The 24,405-nt window shown below is 36.9% G+C and overlaps 5 protein-coding genes across 5 annotated transcripts; 1 reads left to right on the top strand and 4 right to left on the bottom strand.

Annotated features, from left to right (window-relative positions):
- Window positions 1–189: 189 nt before the first annotated feature.
- Window positions 190–3,267, bottom strand: gatd3l (glutamine amidotransferase class 1 domain containing 3, like; the record flags this gene model as incomplete). Its single annotated transcript, XM_081348799.1, has 7 exons — window positions 3,080–3,267; window positions 2,942–2,994; window positions 2,111–2,224; window positions 1,768–1,899; window positions 1,178–1,270; window positions 689–854; window positions 190–324 (listed from the first exon to the last, which is right to left on the bottom strand). The coding sequence occupies exons 1-7, from the start codon at window positions 3,197–3,199 to the stop codon at window positions 190–192; spliced, it is 813 nt and encodes a 270-aa protein (XP_081204925.1). The 5' UTR covers window positions 3,200–3,267.
- An 848-nt stretch (window positions 3,268–4,115) lies between these two features.
- LOC308681340 (uncharacterized protein) lies at window positions 4,116–7,727 on the bottom strand. The gene is made up of 5 exons (XM_081350144.1): window positions 6,917–7,727; window positions 6,499–6,580; window positions 6,091–6,418; window positions 4,838–4,894; window positions 4,116–4,745 (listed from the first exon to the last, which is right to left on the bottom strand). Exons 1-3 carry the CDS (start codon window positions 7,035–7,037, stop codon window positions 6,133–6,135), a joined length of 489 nt encoding a protein of 162 aa, XP_081206270.1. The 5' UTR covers window positions 7,038–7,727; the 3' UTR covers window positions 4,116–4,745; window positions 4,838–4,894; window positions 6,091–6,132.
- A 1,641-nt stretch (window positions 7,728–9,368) lies between these two features.
- Window positions 9,369–14,001, bottom strand: tmem127 (transmembrane protein 127). The gene is made up of 4 exons (XM_081348996.1): window positions 13,682–14,001; window positions 12,969–13,307; window positions 11,612–11,776; window positions 9,369–10,998 (listed from the first exon to the last, which is right to left on the bottom strand). The coding sequence occupies exons 2-4, from the start codon at window positions 13,204–13,206 to the stop codon at window positions 10,688–10,690; spliced, it is 714 nt and encodes a 237-aa protein (XP_081205122.1). The 5' UTR covers window positions 13,207–13,307; window positions 13,682–14,001; the 3' UTR covers window positions 9,369–10,687.
- A 486-nt stretch (window positions 14,002–14,487) lies between these two features.
- ciao1 (cytosolic iron-sulfur assembly component 1) lies at window positions 14,488–20,964 on the top strand. Its single transcript, XM_081349682.1, has 7 exons — window positions 14,488–14,799; window positions 15,758–15,906; window positions 16,011–16,122; window positions 17,755–17,843; window positions 17,928–18,123; window positions 18,245–18,320; window positions 19,656–20,964. Exons 1-7 carry the CDS (start codon window positions 14,655–14,657, stop codon window positions 19,888–19,890), a joined length of 1,002 nt encoding a protein of 333 aa, XP_081205808.1. The 5' UTR covers window positions 14,488–14,654; the 3' UTR covers window positions 19,891–20,964.
- ufd1l (ubiquitin recognition factor in ER associated degradation 1) lies at window positions 20,702–24,217 on the bottom strand. The gene is made up of 12 exons (XM_081349683.1): window positions 24,061–24,217; window positions 23,447–23,579; window positions 23,304–23,336; window positions 23,094–23,215; window positions 22,869–22,999; window positions 22,713–22,785; window positions 22,566–22,634; window positions 21,966–22,034; window positions 21,824–21,871; window positions 21,631–21,719; window positions 21,464–21,545; window positions 20,702–21,322 (listed from the first exon to the last, which is right to left on the bottom strand). The coding sequence occupies exons 1-12, from the start codon at window positions 24,061–24,063 to the stop codon at window positions 21,248–21,250; spliced, it is 927 nt and encodes a 308-aa protein (XP_081205809.1). The 5' UTR covers window positions 24,064–24,217; the 3' UTR covers window positions 20,702–21,247.
- Between the last annotated feature and the right edge of the window lie 188 nt (window positions 24,218–24,405).

The raw sequence follows: 24,405 nt of genomic DNA, 5'->3' as shown, positions 1-24,405 counted from the left end.
AAGGGGCAGGCCTACATAAGGTCTATAGGCTATACAAAACATATTACAACACAGGAGTTGCATTGCATGCTTTTTTATTTATTTATTTATTTATTAATTTATTTACTCTCTGTATGTCCACATAATAGCGGATCGGGTCAACCCAAAGTTAAGTGTGAAAGCCTTCTGGTGTCTTGCATCCCACGAGAATCACTTTGCAGTCATACGCATGACGTGCTTGACCATGTTCCCGATGCCATCAAAGATGTAATGGTAGTGGTAGTCGGTCTCCCACATGAAGGTTGGAGTGCTGATCACCTTGTTTTTCTCGTCCACATAGGCCTCGTGAGATGGGCAGTTAAGGGAAAAATAATGTTTTTTTCATTGTCATGATATCAAGTTGACTTGCATTTAGAGAGTTCTTGCATAATTTAAAGGCACATTTTAAGTTTTACACCAGGGGTGCCCAATCCTGCTCCTGCCGATCTCCAACCCTAATCAAACACACCTGCCTTTAATTTTCAAGTGATCCTGAAGACCTTAATTGGTTGCTTCAGGTGTGTTTGATAAGGGTTGGAGATGAACTGTGCAGGACAGTCGATCGGCAGGAGCAGGATTGGGCACCCCTGTTTTACACTAATAATGCTTTTGGTAAAATATGTTAAAAAGGACAAAATCTCTAGAAAACTTTGTCTCAGTGAAAGGATATGTAAGGTTCGCGGGTGTTGTGGCGGGCCCCCATGCTCTTGACCGCCTGCACCATGCTGGTGTTGGGCCAGCGGCCCCAGCGGCTGGTCTCGTCACGTTCGTAACCCATTGTGACTTCCAGACTCGGCAGCACTCGGCACGCCAGGAGAGGAGCCATGCTGGACAGACTGAGCCAAAGAGAGCCGGATTCAGCTCAGGTGAAAAGAGTTTAAACATTTGAACTGAATCATATTCAAATATACAGCGGAGACCACTATTTTACACTTTTGTAAATGAACATTTGTCATAACATCACAATATGAGAGAAAAATGTAGATGAAGCAAGGACATCTGATCCGTCTAACCAAAAGAGTTAATGTGATCAGAGTCACTAATTTGATTAGTGACCTAGAAACAGTGTAAAATCCTAGATAGTTCTCCTTCACCCTTCGGTATGCACTATATACAAGGATTCAGATATTCACAGTTTTAATATTTTATAGTCGGGTACCCAATGGGCTTGCGAGCGCGGTGGAACTCCTTCATAACTCTTTCCACATCATTATTCAGCTTGCAGTCTTTCCCATCTTTGCTGAAGGTGGACCTGTGAAAGTCAGCAGAAATATTTAATTGTCATATTAGAAAGGAGAACTTTTTAGCAAAAACAATTCAGAAAAAAAAAAAAAACTGCTTGTATGTCCTTCCCAGCTCACATCAAGCAAACACGTCTTGGAACCTTGAATTCAGGATATTATATCAAATGTTGAGTATAAAAAGGTGCTGAAGTGCATTGGGCTCAGACGTGGATTAGTCTCATCAATCGCCTGCATTTCCACTTGGACTTAACCATTTGTTTGCTAACAGTGAAACATGATAAGAGGATTTTCGCTCCAGGAATAGTGATAGATCTGGGGTGACAAACAATGAAATAGCCAATCCACACGTAATCTGAGGGTCATCAAAGTTTAAGTATGTGCAGATGGACTCTGATGGTCTCTTCTGTCAGGACAATGCACTTCTTTTGGGATGCGTTCAATTTCTTTTCAAAAAACATTTATATTTGCTTTAGTATAGACCCTCAACTATAAGACTGTCTCTCACAGGTTCTTGACTATTCCGTGGCCTCCAGGGAAGATGACGGCATCAAAGCTGCTGACGTCCAGTTTGGACAGATCGTTCATCTGCATCGTGCCCTGACCGTGGCTGAATCGAGCAGACTCCATCATCACGTTCCTGCAGAGAGGGAACAGTTTGCTATCAGCCATGGTACTTGTGAACGATTACTATGTTCATATTTAAATGCTACTTCAAAGGATACCATGGTACACATCCAAAAACCATTGGTTAACATGATGCTTCCATAGTGTTTTGATACTTTTTTTTGTTCTAGAATGGTCATTTGAAAACCTGTGTAATTATAATATTTCATGATACTGATGTCTACCTGTTGTCACTGGTAGAGGGCTGCATCTTCATGTGGTCCATGACGTGCATTTGCTGCTGGTTTGGAGCAAAGATCTGAAAACGGGCTCCATTACGGCTCAAGTGGTACATGGTGCTTTAAAGAGACATACAGCAGTGTGTATACATCACAACTCTCTAGAATACTGGATGCTGATTGGTCCAAAGCAGGATTCTGTGTTCAAATACTTTTTATGCTCAGACGCTGAACTTTACATTTGACCAGGTAAGTTTCACACATCACTGTAAATCACTTCAGCTCGAATCAATATTTATTTGGTAAGTAGCCTTGTAATAAGAAGGATAATGTGCAGTCATTATCTCTAAATAAAGTCCTGATGACCCTGTCAGAGTTTATTTTGTGATAATGACAAGGTGACTGTACATTCTCCCTTACATAATAACCCTAACACAGATCAATACGTTCTAAAGATATAATGATAACACTTTACAATAGGCTTCCATTTGTTAACATTAGTTAGTAACTATGAACAATAATTGTAAAACCTTAATGTTCATGTCAAATTTTTGCTACTAATACATTATTAAAATCAAAAGTTTATCTGTTAATATGACTACAGTAACATATGTATTGCTCATTGTTAATGTATTAACTAATGGGACCTAATTGTTAATTAAGTGAACATGAACATTTTGAACGAACACTAACGAAGCTTAATATTGCTCACAAATGAGATAATGACCGTAAATGAAACTTGTTTTAAGGAGGCCTCTATGTTTTTGCTTTTAAAAAAGACCAGAATAATGATTAAAGGAAGTGATGTTTTGAAGTGTACACTTATTGTATACTTACTACGCGGCCTCGTGGACGTCAGTTCCATCCCACCAACCACAGCCTGAGAAAACCTTCAACGGCAGATCCAGTCACATGTTCAGAACCAAACAGAAACTCAACACCAAATGTTGTGTTTGTGGCCTTTTGTATTCTTACCACGGCGATGTTGGTGTTGCCCCAGTTCCCCCAGTCTCCCCCATGATGCACCAGGCAGGCGGGTTGGCGCGCCAGCATGGTTGCTGCCTGCTTGGCGAGGATTGCCCGTGATGCCAACATGATCACACTGCTGAGTTTCAAGATCAACCGAGCGACAGAGAGTTGTGCAGACTGAACTCAGTGCGTCCGATCCTCCTGCATGCCAGGCCCGGCTCTTTTATACTGTTTTATGTGTTGCATGTGGGACGTCACTCTGTAAGCTACGTTTCTGAGAAGATAAGAGACTTTGTCTGAGCAACCCTTTTCCTTTCTTCATTGCTTATCTAATAATACCTTCCTCAATTATCTTATTACCTTAAGTCATTTGGTCAACACCTGCGTTTACCTGCATTTACCTCCTTAAACAGTCTGTCTGACCTGTCGCCTCACTCGCAGCACCACAGGTGTTTAGTTGCTTGATTTAATTATAATCAATTTTGAAGATGCCTAGTCTTGTCCAAAATGTCCGCACAAAGATACATTTTTGACCTTGTGGGGACATTTCTTGGTCGCCATGAGGAAAACAGCTTATGAATCACACTAAGTGATGTCTTTAATATGTAAAAATGCAGAATGTCATTTTCTGTCATGGGTAGATTTAGGGTTGGAGGATAGAATAGACCGTTTGTACAGTATTAAAATCATAATGTCGAAGGAAAGTGCCCATAAATCATGGAAACCCAATATTGAATTGAGTTGTAATTGAATGAGATAGTGCCCTCTAAAACCCATTAGTTAACAAGGCTCTTAAACAGTAATACTATGTGGTGTCTGCTGGGATCCCGGGCAGCGATCCAATGGGTAGTTGTAGCCATCAGTTAAAGATCCTATAGGACACACTATACAACCTTCTCAACGTCCAGATTACACTAGTGCGCGTATAGTTCGTCTCTGAGAAAAGTCCAGGAATAGGCACAAACACTCTGACCTTTGGTGCAAACGCCCTCAGATTCCTCAAGCACACAGTTTTAGGAAAGAGAACTGTACAAAAGCACGTCATAAAATGTTGCTGGTGCATTTATTTAAAGAGACTTATTATCAAGGAAATGTCACATCAAATCAAGGTAAAACGTTGTTTTAAGAGATTTGATTTAAAGCTGTGATGTATACATTGATTGTGTCTGTTTCTGTCTCTGACTTTATGGACCTTCCTGTGGATGGAAGGTCAGGCAGCTTAGCTCTCGTCTCAACTTTGACATTTGGCTGCTTCTCTGGAAAGATTCTTATGTAGTTCGTTAGGGAATCAAACATGATCAGCAGCCGCTCACTCATTCCTCATGTGTAGATCTCTGTGTGAGGGGAAAATACATATTTCCTTCAACTTCTTTTAGAGACACTCACATAAAAAGAGACCACTATACTGTATATGTTCCAGCGTTTTCATGAGGGGAAAAAAGCCTGACATGAAGGCTCAGTGAAAGAAGTGGGGCGGTGTAACCCTCACTGTAAAGGTCACGCTCCACTTCATCATCATCATTAGAAGTGTCATCAAGTGTTCACCGTTCTTCTGAGACGTGTTTTGTGCACGTCTTGCGCTCTCCTCTGCCGCTCTGACGTGGCGCCGCCTGAATTGCGTTTGATGGCTGGTAGAATCACAGTTTCTCCTTTACTGGCTTGACTCGGGTGCCTGGGGTGAAATAAAATAAAAAAAAAAACAGTTTCAGATTGTCTGTAGCGATATGAAATAGATGGTGATGTGAATAGAAAAGTAAATCCTACTGTTTCTTTGGCTGTGGTTTGAGAGGTATTTTTGGTAAATGCTTGAAACCTTCACCCCTAAAAGAGAATCAAAATGTGCAAATAAAGTGCAAATGATTTTACAGATTTACTCTGAATAGGTAATTAGCAGGGCTGCACAATATATCAAAATTATCGAAATATTGTGAATGTATATATTGCGATATGCATATTCGCAAAAGCTTGCAATAACTGGGGTCATGGGTAAAAGACAAAGAGAAAATCACTCACAATTCATACAGTGAAAACTAAGCCGTGTTTTATTTTTACATTTGATTATTAAGTTTCTGTTGTTAAATAAACCTAATGTAGGATAACCTAAACCCTTAAAATAACACTTCTTATGCCACAGTAAAACACTGATGTTCACTTTCAGAAGTTGTAGGGATGTTTTCTTGTTAAAAAAATAATGTGAAACGTGTGAAGGTTATATAATTTTACATTTATTTTAAAGATAATTGAAGTTTATTTTTACAAACTTTAAGCATTATCGTATCGCATATCGAATATCACAATATTTAATATCGTGCAGCCTTAGTAAATAGAAGTATATTATGATATAATTAAATAAGAGTAACAAGGTGAATCTTACAAGAACATGTCCAGGTCAAATTTCACCCAAAATCAAAAGAAAATATATTGGATAAAGTAAAGGTTTTTTTTTGCATAATTTATTTTCTTGACAATCCTGTTCAGAAACAATGATTAGGGATTATTATTAGTAGTAGTAGTAGTAGCATTATTATTAGTCAAAATATGCATTATGCGTAGTTCCAATTGTGCTTTACAAGTTAAATGACAGTTATAAAATTATAATTTTTTAACTGAGATTTAAGGCAAAATATAGTTTATTTTAAAAAAAACATAATAAAAAACAAATTTAAGAAACTATTTTTTTTATATATTTAAACTATATTAAACTTTATTTCATGCCATTGGATTATTCATTTCCATGACAATCCTGTTCAGTGTTTTTAAATCATTATTATTAAAATCAGAGTCTGCATTATGTATACTTCCAATTGTGCTTAATAAATATATATACACATTACATACACACACACACATATATATATATATATATATATATACATACACATATATATATATATATATATATATATATTATTTTTTTTTTTTTGTGTGTGTGTAAAATCTCGTTTTTTATTAATTTATTTCTCTACATTTTGGGGTGAAATATGACCAGGGTATTTGAGAGCAGAATAATGGTGCACCTGCTGTTGTCACTGAGGCAGGCTCTTGCGAGAAACAAAACTTCAGCGGATGATTTGTTTTTGGAGGCGATGTCTCCGAGGAGCGTCCTGATCCTCTGCAGCTGAGTGAGGGAACATGAGCGTCAAGTATGAACACATGAATGAGAACAGACATGATGAAGACATGATGCTCCTGACCTCCTGACACTGCGAGGTGTTGGCGTGATAGAGCTGCCGGATGATGCCCTCACACTCCTTCAGCGTGGGGGTTCGGGGATGCTGGGACAGACCGCGGGTGATCCTGAGAGGCAGAAGTGATGTGACGGCACCTCCTCTTCCCGCCTCTGAGCTGGAGCGGGTCACAGCAGGAGCACGTGAGATTTATTTGCTTAAGTGAGGTCAGATGATCACAGATGCTACAGTAAGTACCTGATGAATCCACACTGGGAATTCTTCTCGGCTGAACCGTCACTGCAGGGTTTTGAGGAATGACCGCTGGACCATATGGACTCTGTGTGGATCACACGGCTGTCAGTTCGCAGTAAACAACAGTACAGGTTAAGAAATAATCCCCTGCTTTCACAGACAAGGCTTAAGTCTAGTCCCAGATTAAAAATAATGTTTGAGCTGTTTAAAATTAAAGAAACTTGCACTGATATATCTTAAAATATGCCATTGTTTTGTCTCAAGATGCAAACCAGTAATGTTTTTTTCTAAGACACATTTATAAAAGCTCCTTAAATGCTCTAATTGAACTAATCCTGGCTTAATCTAAGCCCTGTGTGTGAAACCATAAATTAGATCTTTCCTATGCACAAAGCGAGTATATGATAAAAACATATTATACCTTTTGGAGAATGTTCATGTTCCATAACCATCTGATACTGTAATTCTGTAAAAGAAAAACTTAATATGCAAGTCTGAATATGGTACGAAAGCTCAATCAAAACATGTTTGCCAATTTGCATCTTAATTACATTTTAATTGGTTATGTAAAATGTAAGAAAACACATTATACTTAGACTTTGCATTTACTGATATTAAAACTTCATATCAATATATTTATTTAAGTTATTTTTGTTTCAACTCACATTTCCCCCTTTAAATATAATGGTTTATTCTGTCTAACATCATGTTTGAGGACATTACATGTGGTTAAAACAGAAGTTAGTTTGTCTTACAGCCTTTATCAGTATTTATGCACGTATATTGGCCTCATCAAACTCAATATTTCAATTGTTATGAGGAAAAAAGTCACATTGATGATTTTAAAGGTAGGGTAGGCAATTTTTTATAAACACTTTTTGTTATATAGGTTGTAACTTTCCTCACATCCAGATAGCAATCAATAATAGAAGTGGTCTAAATATTAAAACATGTACATATATCTTCAGTGGAAGTCTCAGGAACAAAAAATGTTCGTCCAATCATTGCATGCGGTCCGACAACATCAACGATGAAATGAATGTGCAGCAGTCAGGTGGTACGGGTCAGTGCTCTGTAAGTTGTTTTTGTTCATTATTATTGTAATGTCATGTGCTTTGTTTGAGACATGAAGTAGTTTGACGCAGTTTCTGGTGACACTTTGCTATGGAAGCTTGTTTCCGCCACTGAATAAAACATTTTAAAAGATAATTGCGACTTTTTATCTCACAATTGCGAGTTTACATCTCGCAATTCTGACTTTATTTCTCAGAATTGCGAGATATAAAGTCAGAATTGCGTGAAATAAAGTCAGAATTGCGAGATATAAAGTCACAATTGCGTGTTATAAAGTCAGAATTCTGACTTTTTTTCTCGCAATTGCGACTTTATATCACGCAATTCTGACTTTATATCTCAGAATTCTGACTTTATATCACGCAATTCTGACTTTATAACACATAATTGCGAGTTTATATCTCGCAATTCTGACATCTTTTCTCAGAATTGTGAGATATAAAGTCCAATTCTAAGGGAAAAAAAAGACACTTTTTTTTTTACCTTAGAATAGTTTATATCTCACAATTCTGACTTTATAACACGCAATTGCGACTTTATATCATGCAATTCTGACTTTATATCTCCCAATTGCGTGATATAAAGTCAGAATTCTGAGATATAAAGTCAGAATTGCGTGATATAAAGTCGCAAATGCGAGAAAAAAAGTCAGAATTCTGACTTTATAGCACGCAATTGTGACTTTATTTCACGCAATTCTGACTTTATATCTCGCAATTCTGACTTTAAAACACGCAATTGCGACTATTTCACGCAATTCTGAGAAATAAAGTCAGAATTGCGATATGTAAACTCGCAATTGTGAGATAAAAAGTCGCAATTATCTTATTTTTTTTATTTTGTGGCGGAAACAAGCTTCCATACTTTGCAGACTGTGCTGTGCGCGTTCATGGAGCTTTTAAAGGAGGCGTGGCTTTGCTGAAGGGAGGGTGAGATCTCATGCTTTCAAACCTAGCTCAACATTACTAACCTCCCCAAAAAAATGGTCTGAAGTGCAAATGGCACTATTTTCATTTTCTGCCCCATTTATGCGGAATGCAATGACATACCTTTATTAGCACGCTTCAGATCTTCCATTTCTGCATGCAGTCTCTCCAGTGTGTCTGTATGCTGTTGTTGGAGGAACAGAATATCTTTCTCCAGAGAGGCGATGCGCGTGTCGTGTGCATCTGTCCTGGGCTGAGCCGCTGGTGCTTTAGGGCTCCTGATGTCCACAGGTGGAGATCTGACCATATAGTCACTAGAAAGAAGTCTGGGGTATCTCACCCGGTCCAGATCTCGAACCCTGGACCAGCTGGGCAGGTTTCGCAGGGGTGGCAGAATACTGGTGGACGTGGTGCTGCTAGAATATTATAATAATAATTCATGGATTTTTTGCTCATGCTCTTTGTTCATACAAACTATATGTAACTAAGTCCACCTACGTAAACACGGCACCTGCATTTTAAAGCTGTAACTTATTTATGTAACGTTAGTCAATTTATCTCGCTATTAACCACACTATACAAGTCAGTTCACCAGTCATAAAGATCATTTACAGCTTCCTTGTCTTCCCTCATGATTAACATACCTCATAAGCGATATTGCATCAGACATCATTCGTCAGCCTTTTCTATTAAAAAAAAGACTAAATGAAGAGCATTAAAACGAGTATTTCTTAAAATTAAGGTCATATATGTCGTTTCAGGTGAAATGCCGGCGGTGTCGATCCCGGATGAATCAAACGTTGCTATGCCTACCGCGCGCTTTGAATTCGACGTGCACACGCATTGAGGAAACAAACATGCACGCACACAGTGTCGAATTAATTTTTTCTCTTTATTCTCCATGTAAGTAAACGTATTTCTTTAAATGAAACACAAGAAGGGAAATGTAAAATAATCTAAAACACAAAACCACCAGATTACTAAAAATAAAAAAGTGAAATCTGAACAAGTACAGTCCATTTATGCAACACAAGTGCAGTATCAAATTCCATGCAGTGATTTTATCAAAAATAATCAGACCAGAGCAAAAGCTTGACAAGTAATTTGGGGATACAATCTTGATCAAATGTGTTAAGACTCTTTCATCAGAACATCCTTGCGCTCACACTAACACTATCAAAACACACCAAACACAATTGCACTAAAAAACAAAAAAAAAATCCAATTAATACAGAACATACTTACGATGTGATGTTGGCAAACCTGAACGCCTCCAAATTACAGGTACATAAAATATTTGCTTTCTAGTTTCTTTGAGAGTCTATGTCAACCAGATAATAAATAATAAATAATTTGTCCATCTATCTTGGGTATTTGTGGCTATATGTGCGTTAAAATAACATTACAATAACTGATTAAAAGCCTTCTGAAATTATTTTAAAAAATGTAATGGGGTGAATCCAGAAGTGTGCAGATATGGCAGCATCTGTGGGCTACTGATAAATTCAAATAAATAAAAGGATACATTGATACCTAGCATGATTTAAAAAATTATTATTAATTATTTTTTTTATTTTATTTTTTACAAAGGAAAGTGTCTATAAATGACCACTTGAAAAACAGGAACAAAAGTCAAAAGTGCAGCTCAACATTTGGAAAACATGATAAACCTGTGAAGAATATGGAAAATGTGATAAACCTGCGACAAGGCAGAAAAAAAGATACCTTTGGATGATTATACAGACTAATTCCGCACAGTTTAGGCTCTAGTAAACGCATCTTCAACAAGCATGATGCCGAGATGCTTTGCATCCTTCAAGTCTTCAATCAATAATAAAAGCGTGCCAAAAAAACTTGTTTCAAAGTAGATCTGTGTGGGTTTTTACTGCCAGATACATGCAAACTACTGCAAGATGAATTCAAATGGAATTCTACAAGCAATGCCATAATTACTCTCTTTGATTTCTTCCATGCACGCAAGCTCTGTCTGCTTAAGTAAAACGCTCATTTAAATGTGTGCATGGATATGGGCATTCTGCATGATCTGGAATACTGAATATATATATACAGTATATATTCATTTTTGACGGGGCACCTAAAATCTGAGCATCATTTCTTTGTCTGAAGGCCAAAGGTGGCACGTGAAGAAGACAGGAGTGGCGTTGGGCAGCGAACACACGGAAATATGGCGATCAGGGTGTGTAGGCCGGTGGAGGCTGGAATTGGTTGGTAATGTCGTAGTCAACTGGGTATGTTTCACTGCTCTCCTCCATCTCGGAGAGGAGCTCCAGGGCTTGCTCCTCCTCCTCAGTGGGGTAATGACGGAGCAGGTTGGCCGCGGTGGCTAAAATAGAGGCTCCGCCTGCACCGGCCACCAGGTAGAAGCTGATGGCGAAAGTGACGTAGATGAGTGAGCCGTGGTACTTCTTGTGCTGCTGTTGCAGGGACAGAATCAGCTCCGAGGCCCAGTAGCAGAAGCCGATCACTGTCGCGCACTGGAGCACTGGAACACACAGATTCATTAAAGGGATATTTCACTGCTGGAAAGATGGATGTGTATTTAAATTGGGTCATTTATGTAGTAGAAATGTGAAATTATTTTAGAAGTTGGTGCCTTCTAGACTGAGAAAAGCCAGAAAATTTATTTTTGGCTCATGTGGATGAAAGACAACAACTCCCAGAATGCACTTGCTTCGCTACCTTACGAGGACACTCCCAAGCCACGCCTACCGGTTACAGAGGGCAGTGTCGGAAGAAATTATACAACTAGGCTACTAGTCGACTCGAAACTGAAAAGACGGCGTTTTATCGTGAGATCCCCCTATGGGCGGGTTGAAGACATGCGGGACGAGCTCCTCCTACTGGCTGGAGTCTCTCGCCTCTGGACAGAAAAGCCTCTGATGACGATAAATGACGATTTTTGCGTCATCTGAGGTTTTTTTCCAGACACACAATACAGAAATCTCTCGTCTCAGGGGGACATGAAGGAGGGAAGCACGTCATTTGAAAATACTACCAGGTTTCTACTGATACAAAGCTTAATGCTCAATATCCCTTTAAGACTAAAACAAATAACTGTATTAATATTGAGAACTAAATCCTTCGTGAAGTCATACCTGTGAGGATGTGAGCGAATGCGTATCTGCGTGTGATCTTGAGGGCTGGGTGTTTGGGTCCAAAGACATCCAGCAGAAATGCCGTCAGGCTGCACAGAATGCCCAAAAAACAGAAAGCAGCAATGACCCGCAAGAGCAGGATGGACTGAGAGTTTATACAGTTATCTGTGGGAGAGAAGTGACAGAAGTTTATCATTAACAGAGCAAGTAGAAGATCTCAGCATCGGAACTTAACAACTGTAATCTACACAAACTACCATTCAAAAGTTTGGAGTCAAGAAGGTTTTTTGGTAACACTTTACAATAAGATTTCATTTGTTAACATTAGTTGAATACGTTAGTTGACATGAACTGAGATTGATCAATACAGCTACAGCATTTTGTACTTAATGTTAATTTACTTGTACATTTTTAAGATCAAAAGTCGTAGTTGTTAACGTGCATATTAACTAATATTAACAGAGGTTAATGAGTGGTGTAAATATACACTGCACAGTGCCCGGACAAAAAGTTTGGATTTAAATATGCAGATGATTAAGAGTCAATGACTGGATCATTATTGCAGTGATTATGATGTTTCTACATGATATATGTTTGGCAACAGTTCTTTTAACCCTAATTGATGGAGTGTGTAGCTTTTCATTTCTTAAACAACTATGTAGGAACTAGGAAAACACATCATGACCAAAAATGTATACACCTCTAATGGAAATAATATCACAACATTTATTATCAAGAGGTGCATTATTTTTGGGGCAAGATATTCTATTGAGTCCAGCACTCTGTAAAGACTTTCAATAAATTTAAGGTCTGGTGCCAATTCATGTGTGAAAATGAGCCTACCAACCATTCTTTCACAGTTTGAGCCTGATGAATCTGGACTTTGTCATCCTGGAATATGGCGGGAATATTATATAATTATTATTTTTTTGGCCGGGCAGTATATGTTGCTCATTGTTAGTTGATGCATTAACTAATATTAACAAATTAGACCTTATTGTAAATTGTTAAAAAAATGTAAAGGAATTAGGATGCATTCAATTGATCAAAAGTGACAGTAAAGGCATTTATAATGTTACAAAAGATTTCTATTTCAAATACATGCTGTTCTTTTGAACTTTATATTGATCAAAGAATATTGGACACAAAGTGTATCGCAGTTTCCACAAAAATATGAAGCAGCACAACTGTTTTCAACATTGATAATAATAATAATAAGAAGAAGAAATGTATCTTGAGAAGCAAATCAACATATTAGAATGATTTCTGAAGGATCATGTGACGCTGAAGAATGAAATTCAGCTTTGCATTACAGGAATAAATTACATTTTAAAATATAAAAGTTGGGGATACCAACCCTTAATGAGACTGTCATCTATATATCCCAGGACATCTGCGACACCGATCTCCTGTCTGGGACAGGTTCCTCCATGGACGCGGAGCCAGGCCGGTTCTGCCAGGGCCGTACAGAGAGCCGTGATGGAGAGCGCCCCGGGCAGCGCCGACGCCAGACTCCTCTCGGGCTGTTTGGGTAGAGCCGTACCACCTCTCCTCCTTCGGTTGCCAGGCAGAGCGGTTCCCGGGGGTGCGTACATGGTCTTAAACCTACTGAAAAGCCTCGATCAAAAAAAGTAAAACTCAAAGACACCGGAGTGAGAGTGGACAGCTCTGGGGTTGACCTCCACCGGCACTACAGCTGAAAAATCGAAACAAAAATCATGTTATATTAACTCTGGAGAAAAAGACTAAGAACTAATCAGTGAAATAATTAAGGAAATAATCATAAAAAATAACAAATGATGTAATAAGTAAGAATAATAGCAGTTATCTAATTATAGTTATAGATAGGCATTATTAATAATACAGCAGATTTACATAGACTTGTTAATAAGTGTTAACCTATATCTATCTATATACACTAGTGATTACTGGTCAGTATAAAAAGACACTTAATAACAGAATAATGCATACAAAAGTATGTTTTTTTTTAAAAGCTCTTCCTGTTATATAACAAAAGATTAATAGCCTATCTATATTTATCACAAACTTTTATTTAAAGATTATATTTACCAGTTTGCTGTGACTGAAGCTCCTCTGTCGGTTTTTAATCAAATTTGATCATTTGTGACGTGAACTGGCCTTACACCTTTACAACACACACAAAACCCTTTAAAACCTTCTCAAATTCCACCAAAATATAAAACAACTTATTACAACCAAATTGTAATATGTTCAGCTTCGACTGATCCCGCTGATCGCCGCTACATCGAAGACATTTTCGTGTGTTTTATTCTTGATTTCCAGTGAAAAACGTAAACAATAGTCCGTCCGCTTCCTCCATCAGACGGAGATTCTCCTGCTTCTGACTTCCGTTTCCTGTGTGTTGCCGTTTAAGCCAATCAGACGCGTCCTTCAACAGACGTCAGTGCTCGAGCACATGCATGACGTTTAGTTTGAGGAATTGAAACTATTGCGTAAATGTGATTTTCCACTCATAATACATGTTCTTACAGAGATCCTTCCACCCTTGTTTAACAGTGCACTATTAAACACAATACAACTATTTTAGTTAATAGCTAATACAATATCATACAGGGTTAGTTTGAATATATGTATATTTAAAATAAATAAATAATAGAACTTACTCTATAAGCATTTTATAACATCATTCGTTCACATAAATATATATTTATTTCCGCTTAAATAATTATTAATTAATTAACTTCCGCTTAAATAATTAAACTCTTTTAGTTAATAGCTAATACATACAATATCACACAGCAAACAAAACGTTTAACATATATATCAAATAATAAATAATAAAATAATAGAAATTACTCTGCAAGATATTTTCCTCTAACTCCCGCTACACTCCTGATGGTGGCGCTACTGCCGTGCATTTCTATCAACAGCGAAAAACACTGAAGCACAAAGCAGGAAGTGGAGCCGCTGATAAATAGAAGTCTTGAAGTTGTGACATATAAGAGAGAGAGAGACAGGGGAAGATTTACATGTCATATAATCACAAATATCATACAGTTGTATGGAAATGAAGGGCGAGATGGAGCTGTTGCAGAGGGTGAGCGCGCACCCGGACGCGCGCTGCTGGTACGTCGAGTGGAACCCCGCGGGCACACTCCTCGCGTCATGCGGCGGGGACCGCGCGATAAGAATATGGGGTAAAGAAGGTAAAACTGCAAAAACATATTATACACCGTAAATAAAAACATGTACTTAAATATGAGAGCTGAAGTATATAACAGGTGTGTGGTGAGCTTGTATTGTTCCTGCTGTCGCAACATCCAAGTGGTGGTTGAGGAGAGATCCCCTGATATGATTGTAAAACGCTTGGGGTGTAACGTTACAGTTCATTAATTAATTCATTCATTCAAGTATGTCAAACTGAACTCATTCAATCATTATTAGTGACACTCACACACAGACACACACCGAATCAGACACAAGACTTTTCATTTGTTAACAAGTATTCATTACTTCAATGAGCTCTTTGTTTCTGCCTTAAATTATTACATTCTTTACATTAATACATTTTTAGCTAACTGTGATTTTGTATTTGTACATTTCTGAAATACATGACAGTTTCCTCTGATAACAGATCACTCTAAATTATAATGTGGACTCGTGCATTTTCTGTAAAGCTGCTTTGAAACAATATGTATAATATATTATTATTGATATATATATATTATTAATATTATGATTATTGTAAAAAGTGCTATACAAATAAATGTGAATTGAACTTTATAAAATTGAATAATATTTTTTAAAAAAAAGAAAAATAAATATATATATATATATACGAAGAGTTCAGATGCAAAAGCCTCTAAGTGCCATCTGAAATTTTCCTTCTAGAATGTTCATTTTTATGAAACTTGTATATTTAAGTTCAGTAATTTCACTTAAATGACAATGAAAATTATCTATGAATTGTCATTTAAGTGAAATTACTGAACTTAAATATACAAGTTTGATAAAAATGATCATTCTAGAAGGAAAATTTCAGATGGCACTTAGAGGCTTTTGCATCTGAATTCTGCATATATTGTGTATGATCTTTATGACACAGCAGATAGTGTAAAAAAATATCTAGTATATTATTGTATTTTATTTGTCTTGTGTTCTCAGGGGACAGTTGGGAATGTAAGTGTGTCCTGTCTGATGGACACCAGCGTACGGTCAGAAAGGTGGCCTGGTCGCCCTGTGGGAAATATCTGGCATCGGCCAGCTTTGATGCCACGACATGCATCTGGAAGAAGACGGATGATGGTTTTGAGGTTTGTTTTTGAATACGCATAATTTCACACCCTTAAAAAATGAAGGAAGTGACATCACTAACAGGATAGTCAGCCTGACGTGTGTCCGTCATGTGTGTTTGCAGTCCCTGACAGTGTTAGAGGGTCATGAGAACGAGGTGAAGTGTGTGGCCTGGGCTCCATCCGGAAACTTACTGGCCACTTGCAGCAGAGACAAAAGTGTTTGGATCTGGGAAGGTACGTCAGGAATCGGGGATTGAATAGTGAAAAGACTTTCTATAGCACAAATACAAACATTGTTTTTCCCTTAGAATGATGTGCACTGATGAATCATTCACAATTAGACCAGGAATGTGCATTAAGATAGCAAGGTCACACTTAAGATTAGGGTCCAATTCTCACTATTAACCAACTATTTACTATGACTTTTACCTCAATAAACTCCTAATCAGTGCTTATTAATAGTTAGTAAGGTAGTTATTAAGTTAAGGTATAGAATTAAGGGATGTAGAATATGGTCATGCAGAATAAGGCATTAATATGTGCTTTATAAGTACTAATAAACAGCCAATATCCTAGTAATATGCATGCTAATAAGCAACTAGTTGATAGTGAGAATTGGACCCTAAACTAACATTTTGACCTAACAATTATCTAACATAATTGACTAACGTTTTTTCCACAGGGCTTAAGGCAAGAAACCACAGGGGGATAGTGTACAAAATTTAAGTAATAGTTATCACCATACTTTACCTAGTGGATCAATCACAGAAAATTATGACAACTCTTTTTTTATGACTGTTATTATGTTCGATTACGCAAATGACTCATTATCTAATTAAAAATGCACTCATTTGCATACATTTTCTGAACAGAAATCTGAGCATTGGATAAAGCCAGGCTGAAAATTGGTTAATTTTGTTGACATTAAAGTTAAAGTCTTTTTACAGACAGGATTTTGGAAAACATCTCTTATTATCACTCCATAAATACTGTCAGTTGACAGAAGAAAAAATTACAATGTTTTATGAATAAAATGTAGTGCTGTCAAATCGATTAATCGCTTCGAACATAACATAAAAGTTTGTTTATATAATTTTGTTAATATAATTTTATTATATATATATATATATATATATATATATATATATATATATATATATATATATATATACACATATATATATACATACACATATATATATATATATATATATATATATATATATATATAATATATAAACACAATTACACAAACATTTTTATGTTAGATGTGATTAATAGCGATAAATTGATTTGACAGCACTAATAAAATGTTATTTACTTCACGTGTATATTAACAAGCCCTTCTGAAAAACCTTCAGTATATATAAATATGGATAAAAAGTTTGATGTGTGTACAGTAAGTGTGGCTGAAGTGAAGAATTCTGGCTCAGTGCAGGAGAAAATACAAAATGTTGTGTAATCAAATAAACCCTTAAATGTGTATTGTGTATTTCCACTAGTCTGAAAGAAGACGTGTTCCGGATGCAAAAGCTAGTTTAAAATCTCAAAATTGTCTGGTTCATGGAAAAATAATGGTTTTGCTTGTAGTGTCTTGCCTTAAAGAGATAGTTCACCCAAAAATAAAAAATTCTGTCATCATTTACTCATTCTCAAGCTCTTCCAAACCTGGGTAACCAGACAGTTGATGTACCCCATTGACCTCCATGGTATGGAAAAAAATACTATTGAAGTCAATGGGGTCCAACAACTGTCTGGTGACTGACATTCTTCAAAATATCTTCTTTTGTGTTCAGCAGAAGAAAGAAATTCATACAGGTTTGGGACAACTAATGATTTGTGTTAAACCCTTTATTTTCCTTCTAGTGGACGAGGAGGATGAGTACGAGTGTGTAAGTGTTGTGAATTCACACACGCAGGACGTGAAGCATGTCGCCTGGCACCCGACACAGGAGGTATGACATTCACGTGCATGTTTTCTGTCGCTCTCGTAATGTTTTCAGACACTTTTTAAGGGTGAAACTCGTTTCCTTTTGCAGCTTCTTGCATCCGCCAGTTATGACAACAAAGTGTGCATTTATAAAGAGGAAGATGATGACTGGGAATGTAGAGCCACTCTAGAGGGACACGAATCCACTGTCTGGAGTTTGACCTTTGACCCCGAAGGACGAAGATTGGCGTCTTGTAGCGATGATCGTACCGTGAAGATCTGGAAGGAGTCGACGGCTGGAGATGGTGAGAGCGTTAGGATTCCTCCTGTACAGTTTTACTCTATTGATATTTTGAATATTTAGCAGGTTTAAAATGATGTAGTCTACATTTTGCTGGGTTGAATTTGATAGTGATTTTGTTGCAGGTTCATCAGATGAGTCCTGGAAGTGTATATGCACCTTGTCTGGATTCCACGGGAGAACAGTATATGATGTAGCATGGTAAGATGCATGGTGTCATTTTGGTCAAAAGGGTTTCTGCTGGTCTTAAAAACATCTTTAAAATACACCTTTCTGCAAATAAAGGCATTAAAAATTTCTAAAATGGAAGCAAAACATTCATGCCATTACATGTCGCATGAGGAAATCTTTTCTCGTGTTTTGTTTTTTTAAAGCGATGGTGTTATTTCTGTATTTTAGTGGTTGGGAGCAGAGATAATTTTTGTAAAATTAATTAAAAAGTACTGGACATCTGATGAAATTTGTATTTTAACCCTATAAAGCCTATTATATTTGAAAACCTGTTGCACACAATCTACTACATGCCTTCTGTCTTATGATTGATATTTTATATATTTTTAGCAAGTAAAAGGCCTTTTAGTGTACTTGTAAAAACACCCACCTTCAGAAATCTTTAATGATTTTTCATAAAGTAAATGTAATAACTTTTATATTGTTAGTAATATTTCAAGGTGAACACGTACTGGACGTATCCATTATCCATGCATGGTTAAAAAAAAAAAAAGTCATGTTCAAATGTGTCTCAAATATGATCATCAGGCTTTTGAGGAAGGTTTATTTGTTCATATCTCAATCATTATTGTATTGCATTATATGTTTTAAAAATACAGAGCTTTGATCCTATATCTAAGCATTTAAATATCATCTTACTAAGACATATTACTGGCAGATATAGAGTGAGAGCTGATATTTCTATGCATTTTATGTAAGTATCTGCTGTACTGTCATAAATATTCATTACAAGCATCAGAATTTCATCTTTTTGGCCATATAAATATCAGCATCGGCACCAAATTGCATATTTTTGCTCAGTTTGAGCCTCTGAATAAAATTGAGGTGTTTTTTACTCCTCGAGTCTGAGCTCCATATTTTCACTATATAATATATGAGCCTTAAGATTTCCTATAAGTAGGTATAATCGTTTTAAGAAGTCTTTTATGCCTTTTTCAATTAAAATGTTAAATGATGAATGACTATTTTTAAGGGTGAGTATAGGAATTATTACTATTATTATTATTATTATTTTTTATGTGTATTGTAGAAGTTTATTTTTCGAATGATTTTGTCAATGTAAACACCTTGAGTCCAACACAAATTTGACAATAAAGTGTATTTCATTTCATTTTCATTTCATAAAAGCCTGATGTATCGAATATGATGCATAAGAAAAATGAAGAGCTCAATTATCTTTAGTTGGTTAAATTTTACCTTCATATCACCATTAAATACTGCACAAGCCCTGAGACAGTGCAATGCTTATGACATTTGTGAGTTCAGAAGTGACCCTTGTATTATTGTAATCCTTCTAATGTCAAGGTGTCGTCTGACCGGTGCCTTGGCCACCGCGTGCGGCGATGATGGAGTGCGTGTGTTCAGAGAAGACCCCACTGCCGACCCAGAGCAGCCCATCTTCTTCCTGTCGGCCCATGTGCCCAAAGCCCACAATCAGGACGTCAACTGCGTGGCCTGGCATCCAAAGCAGACGGGACTGCTGGCCACCTGCAGTGACAACGGAGAGTTCGCCGTCTGGAAGTACAACTCTGATAACTGAGCTGCTGAATGAAGCTTGATCTGGCGAAAGCACTGAGTTTCAAATGCTCAAGTGGCATCATGGGTCATAACAATAGCTGTTTTTATTCTGACTGAGTTCTGTGTGTATTGACGGCACTGGTCAAATGAAATGAAAGACAATACACTTTTTAACTGGCCTCGTTCTGTTGTCTTTTTGATGGGTCAGTTTTAACTTTTCAGAATTTCTCTTAACGACGTGGATATATTTTATCTTTGCCTGTGGCTTACAATACATCAAGCAAGTTGAAACATACTCATTTTTCTTTTTTAACATGTGATAAAACCATCAATTTGTATTGATATTAAATGCTTTCAAAGTTTGTTTTAGTGAATTCATCTTTAATGGTTGTTAAAAGTAATGATCTGCATTCAATACAAGTTAAAACGTATCGTGATGCATAATTACGTCCATGAGGTGTTTGAGAAGGTTAAAAAATAGAAGTGCCATTTAAAAAAAAAGCACATTAATGCTGCGTACAGGAAGAAAAAAACTTTATTTGAGCTGTTTTTAGCAGTGGAAATTGCCAATTTTAACATGCTGGATTGATGTTAACATAATACTTACTGTCTTTTTGGCTATACTTGCAATTTAACAGTGCGTTGACATTATTTTCTGTGGTAACTGACAGCATGTCTAGTTGTACTAACACAGTACATTCCTATGGACAATCTTTAGTCATATGAACAGATAATGTCACGTTTTGTAAAGCAATGTCATTAACAGCAGCACCAGAAAACTAAAGCTTGATGACAACAACTCATCCTAGAGTAAATAAAGAGCAAGTCCGATGAATAGCAGGGTAATCTTTATTAAATGCTTTCAAAGTTTGTTTAGTTAATTCATCTTTAATGGTTGTTAAAAGTAATGATCTGCATTCAATAAAAGTTAAATCGTATTGTGATGCACTCATAATTAATTACGTCCATGAAGTTAAGAAACTTAACTTAAACGACAAATTAAGTTCATATTTTGTAAAACAATGTCATTAACAGCACCAGAAAACAAAAGCTTGATGACAACAACTCATCCTAGAGTAAATAAAGAGCAAGTCTGAAGAATAGCAGGGTAATCTTTATTTAAATTATCTGAAGTATTGTGCATATAAATGTGTTTGGTCACTGTTTTGTGTTTACTAATGTATGAAAAAGAGGGGATTCGGTATGCCAAATATTTTGTAAAACAGCAGTTGTAATGTACAGAGGAAGATCCAAATGGAAATCCAGGTGCATGTCATTAAATAACTGCACATGTTGAGTGGATCATAGTTCAAAAACAGCACAAATAACCAAACAGCAGTGGACTTTCTGATGTGTCCTGGTCAATTGTGTATGTGTAATCAGGGCTTTCTGCCTTTTTTGCGCAGGGACTGTCCTTCCCCAGAGAACGCAATGAAGTTAGTGGCCATTTCATCCTGGAGACAAGGAAATATAAGATTAAAATAAGACAAGAGATTGCAAAAAACACTTAATGATGCTGGCAATTTAAACTAAATTTGTGACAACCTGAGATTTCGTTAAACCCTAAATATTATTTGCCCTGTAATTTCACTCACAATGTCAAATCTGCGTGGCTGTTGTCTGGCGTTTCGGATGAAGGTGATCTTTCCGACTTTGAACTCGTAGTTAGGAATTCCTCTGTGTGAATTAAAAAACAGCAAATATTAAAATGTACAGTTTAGCAGTGCGAGTGAAGCGGTCTGGGTCCGACTGAGGCTGGTACCGTTTGATGTCACTGGGATCGAGGGGTGCTGGACTGGGCTCAATGCCTTTCTTCTTCCCATCTAGACGATTCCCAGAACCTGTAAAGGCCTGTGGAGAGAAACGGGAAGTAAAGACACCAATTCTTAACATTTGATTTCATAACATATGAAGGAGCGTGAAACAGCAGTAATGATAATCATAGTTTAACTTACTCTGAAGCCAAAGTCCACGTCATAGTTACTGGGATCCGTTTCCTCTTCCTACAGCAGAATGACAAACACAGGATTAGTAAGAATGATATTTATGTGAATTTTAATCATAATGCTGAGTTATAATGTGAAGGACAGAACATACTGCTGGTTCCTCAGGGTGCTGCATGTGTCTCTCTGGCTCTTTGTAACCAAGAGGAGCATCAAAGTCCACCTGATGGATGAAAAATCGTGTAATTAGAGATACACTGAGGTATTGTGTAAATATAAAGATTCTTTATAATGTTTAAGTCTCTTCTGCTCACCAAGGCTGCATTTATGTGATCAAAAACAGCAATTTTGTGAAATATTATTACAATTTAAAATAACTATACGTTTCAAAATGTAATTTATTCCTGTGACTCTTCATTACTCCAGTTTTCCTTCAGAAACCCTTCTAATTAGCAGCTCAAGAAACATTTCTGTTCATCATCAGTTGAAAACAGTTCATGTTTGTGGAAACCGTGAACCATTTTGTTCAGGATTATTTGATGAATAGAACATTCAAAAGAACAGCATTTGAAATGGAAATCTTTTGAAGCATTATAAATGTCTTTACTGTCACATTTGATCAATTTAATGCATCCTTCCTGTATTCATTTCTTTCTTTCTTTCATAAACAAAGTGTTTCTGACGCCAAACGTTTGGTCGGTAGGGTTAGGTGAGTTCATATATTATGTAAACTGAATAAAATAAGCATCCCTACATTCATATCACACTCGATGATGGACACAGCCTTGTCTGGTTTGGTCTCCATGACACGTAACTCATAGACCTGGAAGACAGAAATGTCTGGCTTAGTGTATCAGGGTTTTTCCCACATTAATCATTATACTGAGTAACAGACAATCACCTTTTCATTATAATTGATAGCGATCACATCGCCTGTGGTCAAACAGGCGAAATTCCTCAAAGCATTCTCTAATCTGAAAAAAAGAAAAGAAATATTGCACATCTAGATATTAGCTTTTAAATATATTTTAGTGTAAAAGGTGTATGTTTAACATACACAGCTTTAGGATTCGTGATATCCAGGAAGTCTGGACTCTGCGGCTGGAATTTTGAGTATGTGGCCACCATTAGATTGACACTTTCCACCTGGACCAAACCGCCCTCCTCCAACAATAAGTTCTGCATCATCTGAAAACAATAAAACATGATTGACAAGGACATTTTGATAACGTGTCTAAAGCAAATCAGATCCAGTAGCAGTCGATCTGTGTATATGTTATACCCAGTGAGGGAGATAACAGATGCCTTCATCTGCCACAAACTCCAGAACGCCACAGTGTGTCATTCTGTCTGAATTCTTGTTGGTGAGTTTGAACAGCATGGGATACGTGATGTTAAGTCTGCCTGAAACACAAACCACGTGTGAAATCAATACACAGGAGAGAGTAAAATTGGAAGGTTTTTCATATTTAATAAACTGCATGTAACTTACTCAGCTGGTCCAAAGCAGACGGGGGCATAATTACTGAAAATACAACATGACATCTGCGTTAGTTCAGTGAAATACAACCCAAGATCTACTAAATGAATCCTGTTCCACAAAGCTTCTTTCTAGTATTATAGACCATGACATACTCTTTCCTCCTTTGTCCACATCTGAGCGGTCGTTGGGCCCTGGCAGCATGGACACAGAATAACACCGGTACTGAGCGGAGAAACGGTTCTGGAAACCCCGGCCCACATGCGGCTCAAACATGTTGAAGGAGAACTGATGGAGGAAGAGGACAGAAATATATTATATTCATATTGAATACAAAAACATTGAAGAATGCATGGTTTTATATACTTAGACATGTATGTGTGTGTGTGTGTGTGTATATATATATATATATATATATATATATATATATATAGAGAGAGAGAGAGAGAGAGAGAGAGAGAGAGAGAGAGAGAGAGAGAGAGAGAGTTTAAAAACATTTAATAATAATGGAACTTTTATTGCTGCACTCAGAATTGTTTGTTATAGTATTCCTGTATTCATTTCATGTAAATCTCTTTGGAAATATCTTCTGCTGAACGAATAATCTTAAATGTCAGTTTAATAATAAACAAACATCTTATGATTTGTGCCACAGTGACAGTGCAGCTTTCTACTGCTTTTAGCTTAGCATTAGCTAGCCGGTTTAGAACAATAAAAGACATAATGCTAAAAAGGCAAATTTAGAGGTAGCTTAAAATCGAGTACAGACCATGTTAGCTGTTTATCTGCCTGACAGCAGAACCTCAGCGATGATGAGAAGAATACTGATGACAACTCAATAACAGAAACACAGCAGCTCTTCTTTCAGTGGGAAGTGCGTAAAAACTAGTAGGACGTGACGCAACAAAACAACAAACCATCAAACCGAACTTTAGCCAATCACATCTCTCTTTCAAGCTTGGGTCACGCCCTATGCATAATATTTGTTAAATCCATATTATAAAAAATATTATAACTTATAAATAAATTATAAAAATGTGTTTAAAGAGAGAGAGAGATTCATTTTCTTTTTCTATCACCGTATTTCTGTACCATGTTTTGACCTGCCAGGCGA

This window comes from Scardinius erythrophthalmus, assembly GCF_964197995.2.
Source record: "Scardinius erythrophthalmus genome assembly, chromosome: 20".
NCBI classification, from domain to species: Eukaryota; Metazoa; Chordata; class Actinopteri; order Cypriniformes; family Leuciscidae; genus Scardinius; species Scardinius erythrophthalmus.
The sequence above is the reverse complement of the archived record's forward strand: the minus strand, read 5'-3'. Positions and strand labels throughout refer to the sequence as shown.